Here is a 15,531-nt window from a genome sequence, read left to right as displayed (position 1 = left end):
AGTATTGCACTTGGGCAAAAAAAATGAGAGGCACAAATACAAGATGGGTGACACCTGGCTTGAGAGCAGTACATGTGAAAAGGATCTAGGAGTCTTGGTTGACCACAAACTTGGCATGAGCCAACAGTGTGACGCGGCAGCTAAAAAAGCCAATGCAATTCTGGGCTGCATCAATAGTATAGCATCTAGATCAAGGGAAGTAATAGTGCCACTGTATTCTGCTCTGGTCAGACCTCACCTGGAGTACTGTGTCCAGTTCTGGGCACCACAGTTCAAGAAGGACACTGACAAACTGGAACGTGTCCAGAGGAGGGCAACCAAAATGGTCAAAGGCCTGGAAACGATGCCTTATGAGGAACGGCTAAGGGAGCTGGGCATGTTTAGCCTGGAGAAGAGGAGGTTAAGGGATGATATGATAGCCATGTTCAAATATAAAAAGGATGTCATATAGAGGAGGGAGAAAGGTTGTTTTCTGCTGCTCCAGAGAAGTGGACACGGAGCAATGGATCCAAACTACAAGAAAGAAGATTCCACCTAAACATTAGGAAGAACTTCCTGACAGTAAGAACTGTTTGACAGTGGAATTTGCTGCCAAGGAGTGTGGTGGAGTCTTTGGAGGTCTTTAAGCAGAGGCTTGACAACCATATGTCAGGAGTGCTCTGATGGTGTTTCCTGCTTGGCAGGGGGTTGGACTCGATGGCCCTTGTGGTCTATTCCAACTCTATGATTCTATGAACCTACTATGCAACATTAAGAATAATAATAATAATAAATGTATGCAACAATTGCTTTATTGTTAACAAAGGACTAGATAACATACAGCAAGCATGTACAGATTGCTTTCGCAATGATCCGAATAAACATTTAGGAAAATCCAAAACGCAAGTCAGAGCAAAGAATAAAAGGTCACATAACTAGAAATTAGATGACAGTTACAAAAGAGAAAGGATACAATATATTAAAAGATCAGGCAGATGCAGTAAGAAATCTGTATTGTTAGGTAGGTGTAATAAAGCATCTGCAGAAACACATGAAAGCATTTATGTTACATAAATATTTGAGATCTTTGGTGAATGAAGATGCATATGAAGTCTCATCCAAAACAAAGCAACATCCACACAAGACTCTCAAAAGGGTCCATGTAGATCATTCAGAAATTTCCCAACGTACCAGTCATCTCTTTCACAAAATGCAAAAAAATTAAGTGGAATACCAGAGATTGATCACTAGATTTCCACCACTAAGTACAATACAAATTAGCTTTTCTGATGCTAAGACTGATCTCTGTGCTGCTCTGCCATCTTTCTGCTGCTCTGTGCTGCTCGGCAATACAAGGTGTACATTTTTCAAATGTGTAGAGTCAACTCTGTGGCTAAAAGTAACCTGAAGTAACTCTGAGTGAATTCTTAAATATATTGAGCTCATCTCAGTATCATCATTTACATGAGATAAAAATCTGTGGCATAACGTTAATGTATTTAAAAGTAAGATTTCAAGCAAATAAAAAAGATGTATAATATAACTTACCAGATTTTCTAGTAAATGAAAAGGCAAAAGGAATGTTTTGAAAAACTCTTGTTTTCCTTAGTATTCTGAGGACTGGAAGAGGGGGAGACCCTTTCATATGGAAATAAAATGTTACTGCATGTTTAAAGTGATTATTTTATAGATGAACCACCACCATTTAATGACAGAGAACCCTATTATGAAATGATGCAATGTCATTGATTGGTTCAGAAATGTGATTCTCCATTAACATCAATAACATTTTCGTTATAAGTGGTTAGGTTTGTCGATGCCTTTTTGATTTCTATCACATGGACGAGCTCATCGCACAGAACAATCACTCTTTAAGATTTTATAACGGTGCCTTCAAGTACTAAATCAACACACATAATTATTTCTGGTTTAGGTTGAACATGCCCATTATAGTGATTTCATCATGAAGCAATATGATATATTGGGCTCAGTTTTTTGTTTTAATGAAAACCTTTAAAAGTGCAACTTCCTAAATTATTGAATTTACCCCCGCCATTAAAATGTAACTATGTATAATCAAAGATAGTACACTAATCTACTAATACAGATTGCAGACAAAGTATTCATAATTTTTTTTAATAAAAAGAAAAGGTCTGGAAGGAACACCTAAGAAAAGAGGGAGAATAATGTGAGCTATGCATAATAGTGCACACCTCAATGAAGTTCTAGACATCTTCTCCAGTACTGGTTCAGTTTCCCCACATTTAGCCACTGTAGCACATCAACTAAGCATTATATAATGGCTGAATATTAGCCATTTGTATAGAACTGAAAATTGGGTCACAGGGCAAGGTTTTGGATACTGCAGTTAAAATTGTACTTTTCATTTCTGAGCAACCTAAGATCCACAAATAACAATCCTACATCAATGAATTTGTTAACTCTAATAATAAGGGACCTTCAATTTATCACCAGCAAAGCATACTAGAAAGTTGAAGCAGGAAAAGTAGCTTGATCAACCAGTTGTATTTCCAGTTGCCATTAGTCACATCATTTGAAAATATGAAAATAAGGTTAGATTAATGTCAGGTCAAATACTACAAAGTGCCCAGCTGACAGGTTAAATTGTTTCTTTAGAAGATGTGACCACGGCTTAGAAATAACTGTTGGAACCAAAAAGGTCAAAATGATTTTGAGAAAGGCAGAAATGCGGGCTCTTCTCCATAGGAAAAATAATTTCTGTGAAAATATATGCTATTACTAAGACAAACAACAATACTGATATAGGTTAAGGGCTCCAGTGGGTCAATGTACTCCCTGTGAAGCCAGTTTATTTTGATTTGGCTGCAGAAGGTACCAAAAAACCCTAAGCAAAAGATACTGCAAAGAAGAAGAAAAAGCATTATTCAGGTACCTTGTTCTGAAACTCATTTTTTCTACTAATTATTATTATTATATAACAAGTGATTCTTTTTCTATTGTATCTTACCATCATTGCAATAGCCACAAAACTCTATAAAGTGGGCATAATAATTTAGACTATACTGGACAAACATTAAAACTATGCTTATGATTTTTACTTGTTATTAGAAAATAAGGAGCAGGGCTTTACAACAAATAATGGAAAAAGAGAGAGGTGTAGGAGAAGCTTGATAAAGGATGAGATTCAGAGTACCACTTATACATCCTCCATTCATTATAGTGAGGTTTGCAGGAAAAGCTGCCCTTGGCAATTGATTCCATAGATATCCGAAGGTGAACTATTTTGCAAAACTAAGAATTATATTTAAAGAAAGGAATGTGAAAATTGGCTGGGGAAAATCTGGTACCACACACAAAGGAAGCATCTGTACAATGGACATTATAACATGTTTTGAAAGCAGACTCAGAAAAAATGCCAACCAGGTAGAATAATATCATAAACAAGATCGGTAAATCTGAACCTTTTTTGTTTGTTAGTAAGGTTTATGAGAACCTACTCATCAAGTAATCTACAGCAGCCAATATTCTCTAGATTCCCTTACTGGATGAACTTATTCGGGGGTAACACTATTGTGGGTGAATAAGAAGAACAATGTAAGAATATACAGTAATACATAGCAGGATTACAAAAAACAAAATGACCCCCCCCCCCACTTCTTGAGTTAATTCATTCCATTAAAGATATTTCCAACAGTGTCTCAAGAATACCTTCTTGAATGGCACAGTTTCAGGTACCTATCAATTATATACAGTATATTTATATCTATATAAATTATTCTGCAACCAAAAAGAATTGCTCTCAGGAAATTACTATGGTGTTTTAGCACAAGTTCAGATGGGAAAGTACAGCGCAGAATTCCATGCAGCCATAGCGAACAGAGGAGCTCTCTTTTATCCTGTTTTACAGAAGGTGTTCACAAAACCATTCTTCGAACTCCACATTCACAGCAGAATTTTGCAGATTCCACCGGGTATTTGGCGCCGCATTCGTAACAGAATTTTGGTAACTGTGCAGGTGAATTTCCCTCATTGCTTTTTGAACTTGCTCCATTGACAGAAGATGAGCAGTCTCCACTGTCATATCCAGTTCTTCATCAATTCATTGAACATTCAAAATGGAGAACATTATAGAGATTAGATAAATGTTAATAGTTTTTGTGTGATTTGCAAAGCATTCATTCTGACCTTTCCCTTACAATAGTTCTTCAGTAACGTATCATTCCAAAAACATGGCCTTCTTACTAGAAAATAAAATAAAATCCCGCAATACTTCCTTGCTGGATCATACAACTCAAACACCATGCTAGCACTGGAGAACCTTAGGCCAATGGAATAAACTGAAGGAATCAAATTAATAGGCCCTCGTGTCAAATCTAAGGGCCCAATGGAAGACGAAATAGAAGTTCCTTGATCAGGATATTCTGTACGTCTTGCACTGCTAACTGGAAACCTCATTAGTCTCCCTTGTAAGATCAGGAGGTGATATTCAGTATGCCTTCCATGCTATTTCAGCTGATATAAAGCCATTCCCGTTAAATGACTACTAGCTGCCCTAATCTGCCCCTCTACAGAAAGGTTACACCATCTCTTCCCAGAAAACAGTCCTGATTTTTAAAGCAATCCTATGGGAAAAGATATGGAAGGGTCTGGATCGTGTCATATCTAGAAGGGACATAAAGGACACAAGTAAGCTCAAATTCTGTGGGCATTGGAGTAGGGCAGAGAATAGAAGTCCAAGGTGCTATATATAAAGCAGAGGCAGATGCTAGCAGTTAACCTCTGAGCCTCTTAGAATATAATAATTATTGCATTTGTTAATTTCCTGCCTTTCCCCCCAGAACCAGGACTCAAGGTGGCATACAGGAACATGAATAAAACACAGAAATGTAAAAACATAAAAGACAGGTAGCTTCAAATTAAATTAAACTATGATAGAATAAAAACAATATAAAAAAGAAAACTATTAACATGCAGATAGCAAAAAATAAAAAGCACAGAACTATTAAAATCATTTTCCTTAAAAAACCGTCAGTTCCCAAAAGCCTGTTGGAATAAGGTCTTCATTTGCGGGCGGAAGAACAAGGAGGGAGTCTAGCCTCTCTAGGAAGGGAGTAGCAAAGTCTGGGAGCAGCCATTGAGAAGGCCCTCTCATGTCCCCACCAAACATGCCTGTCATTCTTTTAAGTATTCCATTCTAAGGCCAGTTGTCTTATCCTTCAGTATTTATTTGTGATGTTATCCCCTCTCCCCCCCCCCATCAAGTGTCTAGGATGGATTGTTTTTTTAAAGTTTAACTGCAACACCCCCACAACAAGACATTAATCTTCAGATATATGGAAGCCGTAAATACTTCCAGAAAGGCAAAAATCATGAATTACCTGTTTGAGTAGTTTTCAGTACTATAAGCTTTTCTTTTGTTTGCCATCATACCTATACCAGCATTCCGTGCCACGTTAGTAGGTGCAACTGTCCGTGATTTCATGGACCCTCTAAAAGATAACAGTAATTCAGTCAATTAGGCAGAATTTTGAAGCAAACAAAAGCTTAGGGTACGATACAGTGTCAACACACAATAAGCTGCTGTGCACACAGAGGTCTCTCTGGATGTAGCAGGGCTTCCAGTGGGGACTGGTGCTTGGGGTGTGAAGGGAGGCATTAGGGTTCACTGACCATCCTAAACAACGAATTGGCTCTGACAACAAGTTACACTGGGATCAACTGCAGTAGGAAGTTCCCTCCCAAAGGTGTGCTGTCATTTAGAACTGTCACTGACTGGTGTCATCACGATGTCAGGTGATCAACAGGTGGCTGGCCCCACCCACCTGTCAAAATGGCACCCTGGGTGGAGAGGTTGGGATCTGGCCTGCCAGATGGGAATAGTTTTCCACCTTTGATATGCAAACGTTTGCTATGTTGAATTATCTGGCTCAGATCCCAAATTCTAGAGGTGCTTAGATGTGCGCATGAAATTCAATTTCTGCAGGCTTCCCCATTGACTTCAGTGGGGAAGAGGCAGTTCCAAGCATTCATCTCCATGTTCAGAGCAGTTTACTACTAACAGAAGTGAACGGGGAAGCTCTTCCACATATGGGATCCAGTGGGCAGGTGATTGCAGCTGCTAGTCTGGTTCTGTTTTCTGGTTAGATAATTACCCACAAACTAAACTGTCATATACACTGAAGTCTCTCATGGGTGTTTATTTAAACCAATTCCAGGTTCAGTAGCTTGACGTACTGTCCAAAGATAAAAATCTCTACTTTAGATTTGGTTCTTCTCCTTTAAACAAGAACAGACTTAAAACAACAAAGGAGAAACCGGAAAACAAAATTCGGCTAAATGAGAGGGCAGAAGTCAAGCAGCCCCAACCAAACACTATACTAAATTCAAAATACACAAGAGCCACATACATATTCTGCATAGCATTCTTTTAATTTTCACACACTGTCTCATATCAGCAGCAATTAAAAAACAATGTCTAAATTTATTTTCAAATATAAGCCCTAAACCCTATTGTTGCTAATACGTTTATCTGCTTTTCATGCAGAGATCAAATACTGCCACCTAGAGTACAAGAGAAAAATATGCAGTTGTTTGGGGCCCTTAGCCCAAATTAGCATTGACTACTGATATCAAGAGCTTCCTGCTGATGTTCCTCCATTGCTTCTACCACACAAACATTCAGAATATATTGATTGACACAGCGCATGAGAATCTGTGTGAGACGAACTGATTTTCAACCTAGCGATTTTCAACAAAATATTATTGTGCTGCACAGGTTTTCCCTGTATTTATAAAACTCACTCTTTTACATAGAAACCACCACGAAGGACAAAGTATTCAAAGGTGTTTATTAAATACTATGCGTACAGCGTTAACTGTGCACTTACCCTGTTTGGGGGCTTGTCCTTGTTGAGGTTTTATGAGCTGGAGACAAACTTTGGATTTTACTTCCCACTGGCCCACTTGTAGACAGAATTTTATTTGCAGGTGTACCTTTTTGAATAAACACGGAAACATCATTTCTGTGCTTAGCAGCTTTACTTTATTCTTACTTCACATCATGAAACTACATGCGATGAGGGAGTTTCTGTGACTTGATACCCTGAATTAAGAGGAGACGTCAGAGCTGACAAATGGGGTTGCAGCTGCAGTACTGCTGGGTGGGTGGGTGTTATCCTCCTCCCCAGTACAGTTGTACCTTGAAAGTTGAACAGAACCTGTTCCGGAAGTCCATTCAACTTCCAAAATGTTCAGAAACAAAAGTGCGGCTTCTGACTGGCTGCAGGAAGCTCCTGCAGCCAATCGGAATCCATGGAAGCCCCATCGGACGTTCAGCTTCCAAAGTACGCAAACCAGAACAGTCACTTCCGTGTTTGCAACGTTCGGGAGCCAAAATGTTCAGGAACTAAGCTGTTTGACCTCCAAGGTACGACTGTATGTATTAGTCCTAGTGAAGTACAGTGGTACCTCGGGTTAAGTACTTAATTCGTTCCGGAGGTCCGTTCTTAACCTGAAACTGTTCTTAACCTGAAGCACCACTTTAGCTAATGGGGCCTCCTGCTGCCACCGGAGCACGATTTCTGTTCTCATCCTGAAGCAAAATTCCTAACCCAAGGTACTATTTCTGGGTTAAGCGGAGTCTGTAACCTGAAGCATATGTAACCCGAGGTACCACTGTACCTTAATGTGAGTCTCCCCAACCTTCCCCTGCTGTAAATAAACAGCAACTTCAGGATAGGCAGATTTTGACCGAGAAAGCAGCAAAGCTGGGCCAGTGGGGAGAGGAAGCATTGGCCAATTGAGGCAGAGAGAAATGAAGTCCAGAGTTATTCACTATAAAGAGCACCGAAGTGACCCTGTAACTGCCTAGTATCATCTTAGCAGGGCAATCATGGAAGATAATGACTTGCCCAGAATTATCCAGAAGACTTCAGGCTGTGTGGGGGTTATGAACATAAAAATACTTCTTCTGTATTAGAAAAAAATACAGTTCTAGTTCAGCATCCTATTTTTCATAATAGCCAACTAGATTTCAAGCCAGGTTTCCCCATCCAAACCCAAAACTCCATGCAATAGAACATGCTGACTCATTATTCAGGAAGCAAATCAATACCACAAGCAAGGCTAGCTGCCCTACAAGTCATAATTTAATGTATTTTACAGTAGCCATGCAAATGTTTAAAAATAAATCTGTCTGTTTTCCAGCATTCCCCACTGTTTGATACATCATCTTCCTACCCAATCACTGAAATGTTCATCTCAAGTCAGGACGAACAAGCATCATAGTTTCTTTGTGTAGTTTTAAATGGCTACAAGAAGGAGCCACAACAGGCACTGCAAGAAAGCAAGAGAAGCAATGTACCCTGTCTCGAAAGCGTAGCTTTTTCTCATCTCCTACTCTCCTAGCGGTAATACTTCCTTAGTAACAGGCCTGAAAGCACTGCACAATTGTTTTCAAGATTCTAGGTAAAGGTAAAGGGACCCCTGACCATTCGGTCCATTCGGTCCAGTCGCTTTATTGGCGGAGGGAGCCGGCGTACAGCTTCCGGGTCATGCGGCCAGCATGACTAAGCCGCTTCTGGCGAACCAGAGCAGCGCACGGTAATGCCATTTACCTTCCCGCTGGAGCAGTACCTATTTATCTACTTACACTTGACGTGATTTCAAACTGCTAGGTTGGCAGGAGCTGGGACCGAACAACGGGAGCTCACCCCGCCGTGGGGATTCGAACCGCTGACCTTCTGATCGGCAAGTCCTAGGCTCTGTGGTTTAACCCACAGCGCCACCCACATCCCTTTTTCAAGATTCTACATCTCACCTTTAAAGCAATAAAATAAATCTTTCATCTTTTAAAATGTGATGACTGAGAAGAGCACAAAGAGTTTATCACAGTATGCAGCCTCAAAGCATTCACTCAATCACCTTCTGGTTATACTATACATAGTTGAGCCACTGGTTTACCTAGCTCAATAGTGTCTACACTGACAGGCAACAGCTCTCCAGGGATGTCTGCACATATCAGAGATTAATCCTGCTACTGAACTCTGTAGCAACATTTGCAAGTAAGAAGCTCCATGGGAAGGTATATATCATTGGCCTTCTGTTTCAACTTGAATTTTTTCAGCCATGAAGATAAACACGAATAAACCATGGGAGAGCTGGGGTGGGGGAACCAGATGTGGTTGGTTTGCAATTCCCATTAGCTTCTGTCCGTATGGCCAAATGCCAGGGATAATGGGAGGTGCAGACCAACAAACTCCTGAAGACTACAGATGTTTGCATGCACATTGCAATGGCTTGGGTCCTTGATTCACATAAAGTAAGGGCTGCAACAGCCATCTGTACACATCTTGTACCAAGGATTCCTCAACCCTCGGGAACAGAGAAAATGGGGTGGCAGGAAAACTGTGTTCCATTCATGGAAAGAAAACCAGGATCCAAGCCATTATATCTGTTAGCCTTGAGGCAATATTTATTCATGCATTCCTGATAGGCAACTACAAGAACAATTTTATTGACATTACTTGGTTGTGGTAAGCGTGATGAGGCTGGTGGTGTTATTCCTGATGGAGGCATCTTCTTTACTGCTGGCGACTTGTACTGAAACAGACACAAAAACCAGTCACTGAACAGCTCAGTCATACAGTTCCATGTCTTGAAATACTGTAATGATCAATAGCTCTGTATCTCATGGGGTGTTTGCAAATGTACCATAAAAATAGGGTTCGAAATGCTGTGGTTTTTTCACTTCATCCAGGAAAATCTAGCGTCTACTCACCTATTACTATGAAAAGAACAATGTACGTACCAGATATTCCAATGCTGATTTAAGTAAAGGCTGAGTGATCATCTTTTTATATGTTCGTAAGAAAATGAAAGCTGTGCTGGATCAGGCCCAAGGCCCACATCATCCAGTACTCTGTTCTCACAGTGGCCAACCAAACATTCCTGGGAAGCCCGCAAGCAGAACCTGAGTGCATCAGAGCTCTCCCTACCTGCATTTCCTAGCACCTGGTACACACAGGCATGATTCTTATAGTGGAGGTAGAACACAGCCATCATAGCTAGCAACCATTGATATCCTCATTAATCTGTCTAATTCTCTTTTAAAGACATTCAGGGTGGTAGTTACCACCATCTCCTCTAACAGCAAATTCCATAATTTGACTATGCTTTGTGTGAAGCAATACGGACACTTCCAACATTCATCTTCACTGGATTTCGATCAATTCCAGTACAGTCGTACCTTGGATCCCAAACGCCTTGGTACTCGGGCATTCTGGCTCCCGAAAACCGCAAATCCGGAAGTGAGTGTTCCAGTTTGTGAACGTTCTTTGGAACCTGAACATCCAAAGGGGCTTCCGCGGCTTCTGATTGGCTGCAGGAGCTTCCTGCAGCCAATCAGAAGCCGCACTTTGGTTTCTGAACGTTTTGGAAGTCGAACGGACTTCCGGAATGGATTCCGTTCGACTTCCAAGGTATGACTGTATTATAAAAGTGGGAGAAAAACTTTTCTTTACCAACTTTCTCTACACCATGCATAATCTTATACACCTCTATCAAGCCCTCCAATACTTGCCTTTCCTCTAAGTTATAAAGCTGCAAATGTTGTCACCTTCCTCATAGCAGAGTTGCTTTATCTTCTTGACCATTTTGGTTGCATTTTCCTGCTCCACAATACCCTTCATGAGAAGTGACCAGAACTGTACACAGTATTCCAAGTGTGACTGCACCATGGATTGGTATAACTGCACGATGCTACTGGCTTTAAAATTTTTAATCCCTTTCCTGACGATCCCTAGTATGGAATTACTTCACTTCAGGCAGGGTTTATTATTCATCTGAGCAAATAATAATCATTCACCTGCGTTCGGGTAGGAAGCTTCCCTTTAGAATCAGTAACCACTTTTCCTTTATTAGTAATACGCGCTGCCTGTTCTTTGCAGAAATTGATGTGCCGATCAGCTGCACTTTCATTAAATCTTCTCTGGCAATATGGGCACTGGATATAATCTATATTCATCAGCAATTCATGAGACACAAAGAACAGTACAGGTTATTTATTAATTTAGCCACTCTGCTTTTATCCCAGCTTTAACTCTAGACCAGACCCACAAAGTGCATGACAATAAAAACAAAAAACATAAAACTGCTATAATATCTGAAACAGCATTATAATTTAAACGTGTTAAAAATCAAAAGCAAGTCAGTAAAAATCAATGAAGATTCCTGAGTATTGAAGCCATCAGCATTCAAAAGCCTTCCCAAAAAATGCAAATAAAAGCCAAAAGCAAATGGGTCTTTGCTTTTTAAGGAGGTAGGTCCATGTGATAGAGGCCACTATTAAAAGAAGTCTGCTGAACAATACAAGCCTAGTTTTTGAGTGTTAATGCAGGAGGAGTACCTGGAGCCTGCCTGACCACCTAATCCCAAAATACAGTGGTGCCCCGCAAGACGAATGCCTCGCAAGACGGAAAACTCGCTAGACGAAAGAGTTTTCCATTTTGGAGGTGCTTCGCAAAACGAATCTCCTATGGGCTTGCTTCGCAAGACGACAATGTCTTGCAAGTTCCTGCTGGTTTCCCCCCCCCTTCTGAGCCGCTAAGCCGCTTATCAGCTGATCCGATCAGCAGATAAGCCGCTAAAAGCTGCTAATCCGCTAATCCTTCAATGGGCTTGCTTTGCAAGACGAAAAAGCCGCTAGACGAAGAGAATCACAGAACGGATTCTTTTCGTCTTGCGAGGCACCACTGTATCAAGTTGGAGATTGACAAATAACTCCTAACCCTAAGGGACCTAGAATATGCTTTTTCTATAAAGGTTTAGCCACCACCTCAACTACTGCGACAGGCAATGAAGGGAGATTATCACCTCTCAACTTGTCTTCAGTCGAGACTTAACAAATCAAGTTGGGCAGGAGTCAAGCAAGCAGGTAATATGTTAGACCTTTCCAATAATCCTACAGCTTCCGATGATGAAAGTTAGAATTTATGCAAACACACACAACTGATTAATGCATTGGATGTTTCCAATACAGTTGTACCTCCGCTTATGTATCCCTCCAGTTATGTAAACTTTGGGATATGTAAGCGGAAAACCTGGAAGTATACTTCCAGGTTTTTGCTGCATGCGCAAAAGCGCTCTATGTACTGCGCGTATGCGCAGAAGCGCCACCTCCGGCAGCAAATTCCTCGGGCTGTGGCCGGAGCTCCGGAACAGATCCCATTTGCAACCGGAGGTACCACTGTACAAAGTCAGTTGCCAATGTGAAATCCAGCTGGAATAGATCTGAGTGACTGCAAAATCTCAACATATATAGCAAATATACACCTTTAAGTGGCAGGCAAAAACATTCCTTTTTAACCAGGCCTTTGGTTGATTTGATTGACATGCTATGCCCTTTTAAAATGTGGTGGGGGTTTTCTGGGGGGGGGGGGTTATTGGGTTGTTCTTTTTATTTTTATTTGATTAAGTATTTTGTGGTTTTATATTTTTCTTTTATTCTGTAAACTGCCCTGAGACCTCCGGGTAGAGGGCAGTATACAAATTATTCAACAACAGCAACAACAAGTAAGTCACAGGGAGCTATTCTGACCATGTTTAGGGCCTTTAACCAACTGGAAACTTTCTGTCAGACAACACAGCAGACATCACAGTAAAGGAGAAACACAGGAGGTTTTGCCATCACTGGCAAGGAATACACTTTCAAATTAGCTCAAGCCTGTGTTTTGTCAGACTTCTTGGAATTCTCAGTCACTGGCACTCCAAGCACTATTCCTGCTGTCTCATCCTTTGCCGGTACAAGATGCAGCAAAACATTCTGGGAACCAAATATATAGCAAGCAGACTCAGCTTTTGGTTAACTATAAGCTTTCCAGATTACATCTGAGTGCCATCGAAATACTCCTACAAAGCAAAGACAAAAATGCCAAGAGGAGAGCCTAACAATAGTTTTATTATTTATACCCCACCCATCTGGCTGGGTTGCTCCAGACACTTGAGGATCTGATGGTAGCTTGGAGAACTTTCTCTTACAGACATGTAACTTTTTCCAGCATTGCAATTTTTGACACAAGAATGATTCTGTCACAGCTCCTTCCCACTCCTTTGGGAAGGAGAACAGATGGAAAAAACAAGATTATATCCACGGCTGTGTGAAGCCCAAGCTAAAAAAAAAAATTAAAATTCTGCATAACTTATTTTGCATTGCTTATTCTGTGATTTTATTCTTAGTATAATTTATTTTGATTTTGCTAGATGCGAAGTTGATATTCAGCTTTGCTGGGCACTAAAGTAATTCCAAATACATAAAACATTTATTCAGGAACATCCCTAGTTTCAGAGACTTCAGTGAGCACTGCTTACTTAAGCAATATCTTTCAAGTCTATCTTTGCAGCCATAACGGCTAAAAAAACTCATCTGGAGGAAAGTGGAAAAGGTTGATGCCAAGTTACCGTCATTTTGTCCCACGCCTCCATTTTATTTTCAGTCTCTACCTTCTCTGCAACTGCAATGTCAAGTGACTAAAGAAAATGGTGCCAGTCACCATCCTCTACTGAACTGAAAAGAAAGAATTCCTAACACTAGGTGCTCTGCTAGGACATGCAAAAGCCAATAATCCCTTCCACCCTAATGCAATCAGGACTAGGGACAGATGAACCCATAAGAGTCTGGTCCATCCCAGTTCTCAGAAGAGACAAGACTACATCTGTCACTCGTAGATATTTAATGGATTTTTAAAAATCTACCTGAAAACAAATGGTAAAATAATAATAACAAGAACTTAAAAAGTAGTCTAAAACTTGTTTGATGCTTGTTTCTCTCTCCCCCCTTTCTTTTAAACTTCTAAAAGTATGACACCTAGCCCTCTTGGCTCCACACTGTAAACACTGGGGGCAGCCATGTTTTTTTGCCATATAATTTCCCTAAAGCAACAGAACACCATCAAGGCTCCATGCCTCACAAGGGGATTTGCTGTAAGTGCATTCAAAGTGCACAGCAGCAAAAAGTCTCATGTGCTACAGGCTGAGGCAAGCGATGTACCCTATTTTCACAAAGGGGAAAAAAAATTATGAACAGAGGCAGAACAGAACCCTCCAACCGCCTCTCAAATGATTCCACGAGGCTGCAATTTTTCAAGTCAACCACTGATCAAATCAGGCGAGTCTATTTTGCAATCTGAGCAGGAAAAGATTCACACCCCACATCCCTATCAGCACAACACAAAACTGCTAATGGACCAACAATGTTTTGTTTTGTTTTGTTTTATTTAATAACATTTATACACCTTTTGGTTGTAAAAAGGCTCAAATCAGTTTACAAAGTATCAATAAACCTGTGTTCTTTTATGCTCTAGTACCAAGCACAGCCTTCCTGAATCCTGCCTCTCTTTTCAAGTAGCTTCACCATCTCTGCCCTTGTTGTTCCCCTAGAGAGCGCCTTTCTACAGATATCTAAATTTTGGATTTCTAAGACTATAATGGGTGTGACTTCTGAAAGTGTGGTTTCAAGAGCAGACTTACTGGTCCAAACTCAGCCACTTGGGATGACTGTTTCTATGTTCCATCACCCCCTGAACCTGCCAGCGGAAAGCTCTGCCATGGCCTAGGAGAATGCCTGCTCTTTTTAGGATGCCACTGGGGATTCTGTTTCCCCTTCCCTTCATCTGTGCATTTAAGAGGTAAATCCCACCTTCTTAGTCTACGTTGCCTGCAGGCTTTTTGGATTAATTCCTTGCCCTCCCATTATGAAGCAATGAAATGCCTTGAACTGTACGTTAGTCTTGTTTATGACCAGACAAAACACCTGACCCTTTGAGAGAGACAGGATATGTCTGTCTAGCCATTCATTGGCAATATCACTCAAAACAGATGCTGCAGTTGAAGCCCACAATGTCACATTACATACCAGGATCGTAAGTAGGTGGTGGTGGCGGCGGCAGTTTTCCACCTTCTTTAAGGACCTGATCAACTCCTTTGGCTGCTCGTATAGCTGCTATGAGTTCCTCATGCTTTCTCCTCCAGTTTGATTGTTTCTTTGGGGGCTCCGGCTAAGAAGACAACAGAAGCAGCATACACAAATTAGCAATTTGATAAAAGTGATTTCTTCAGCTGTGCATGCAATATTATACATAACATCACTAAATACATATCTTCCCTTAACCATGAAGTAATGTTGCTTTTCAGGAGATAAGCAGAGTTTATACAAAAGCTGTATTTAGATCCTTTGACAGGGAAGTTGTGAGAGCACTTATGAAACAAATATAGAAAAATACATTTAATATTTCATTAGACACTGCTGACAGTGATTTACAAATAAGAGCTCTGTATACCTAAGCGGAAGCAATGTGCACCTTTTCCATGGTCCTATACACTGGGTTAACCACTTCACTCTTTTGGCTGTATTTTCGTATTGACATTATTTACTTATCTCTGTGTTGTTGTTGTTATTTAAATAACGCCATGTGTATAAGTCACCTTTCTGGTCCATGGAAAATCACTGCTAATGCCACAATAGCATGCCCAAAAAACAAACAAAATCCTGTACCAGTAAAACCAATGGAAACAAAG

General features: G+C 40.5%; 1 protein-coding gene across 1 annotated transcript in view; it reads right to left on the bottom strand.

Annotated features, from left to right (window-relative positions):
* Nucleotides 1–773: 773 nt before the first annotated feature.
* ZC2HC1A (zinc finger C2HC-type containing 1A) overlaps nt 774–15,531 on the bottom strand; it is a 32,311-nt gene continuing 17,553 nt past the window's right edge. The window contains exons 4-9 of the mRNA XM_082233969.1: nt 14,870–15,011; nt 10,826–10,974; nt 9,486–9,561; nt 6,849–6,954; nt 5,340–5,450; nt 774–4,050 (exon numbers count right to left, since the gene is read on the bottom strand). Of these exons, the coding sequence (XP_082090095.1) occupies nt 3,876–4,050; nt 5,340–5,450; nt 6,849–6,954; nt 9,486–9,561; nt 10,826–10,974; nt 14,870–15,011 (759 nt within the window). The 3' untranslated portion in view covers nt 774–3,875. The remainder of the gene's footprint in view (nt 4,051–5,339; nt 5,451–6,848; nt 6,955–9,485; nt 9,562–10,825; nt 10,975–14,869; nt 15,012–15,531) is intronic.

The sequence above is a fragment of the Podarcis vaucheri genome, assembly GCF_965113315.1.
Source record: "Podarcis vaucheri genome assembly, chromosome: 8".
Classification (NCBI taxonomy): Eukaryota; Metazoa; Chordata; class Lepidosauria; order Squamata; family Lacertidae; genus Podarcis; species Podarcis vaucheri.
Note: the sequence above shows the minus strand (reverse complement) of the source record. Positions and strands in the feature narration are given on the sequence as shown.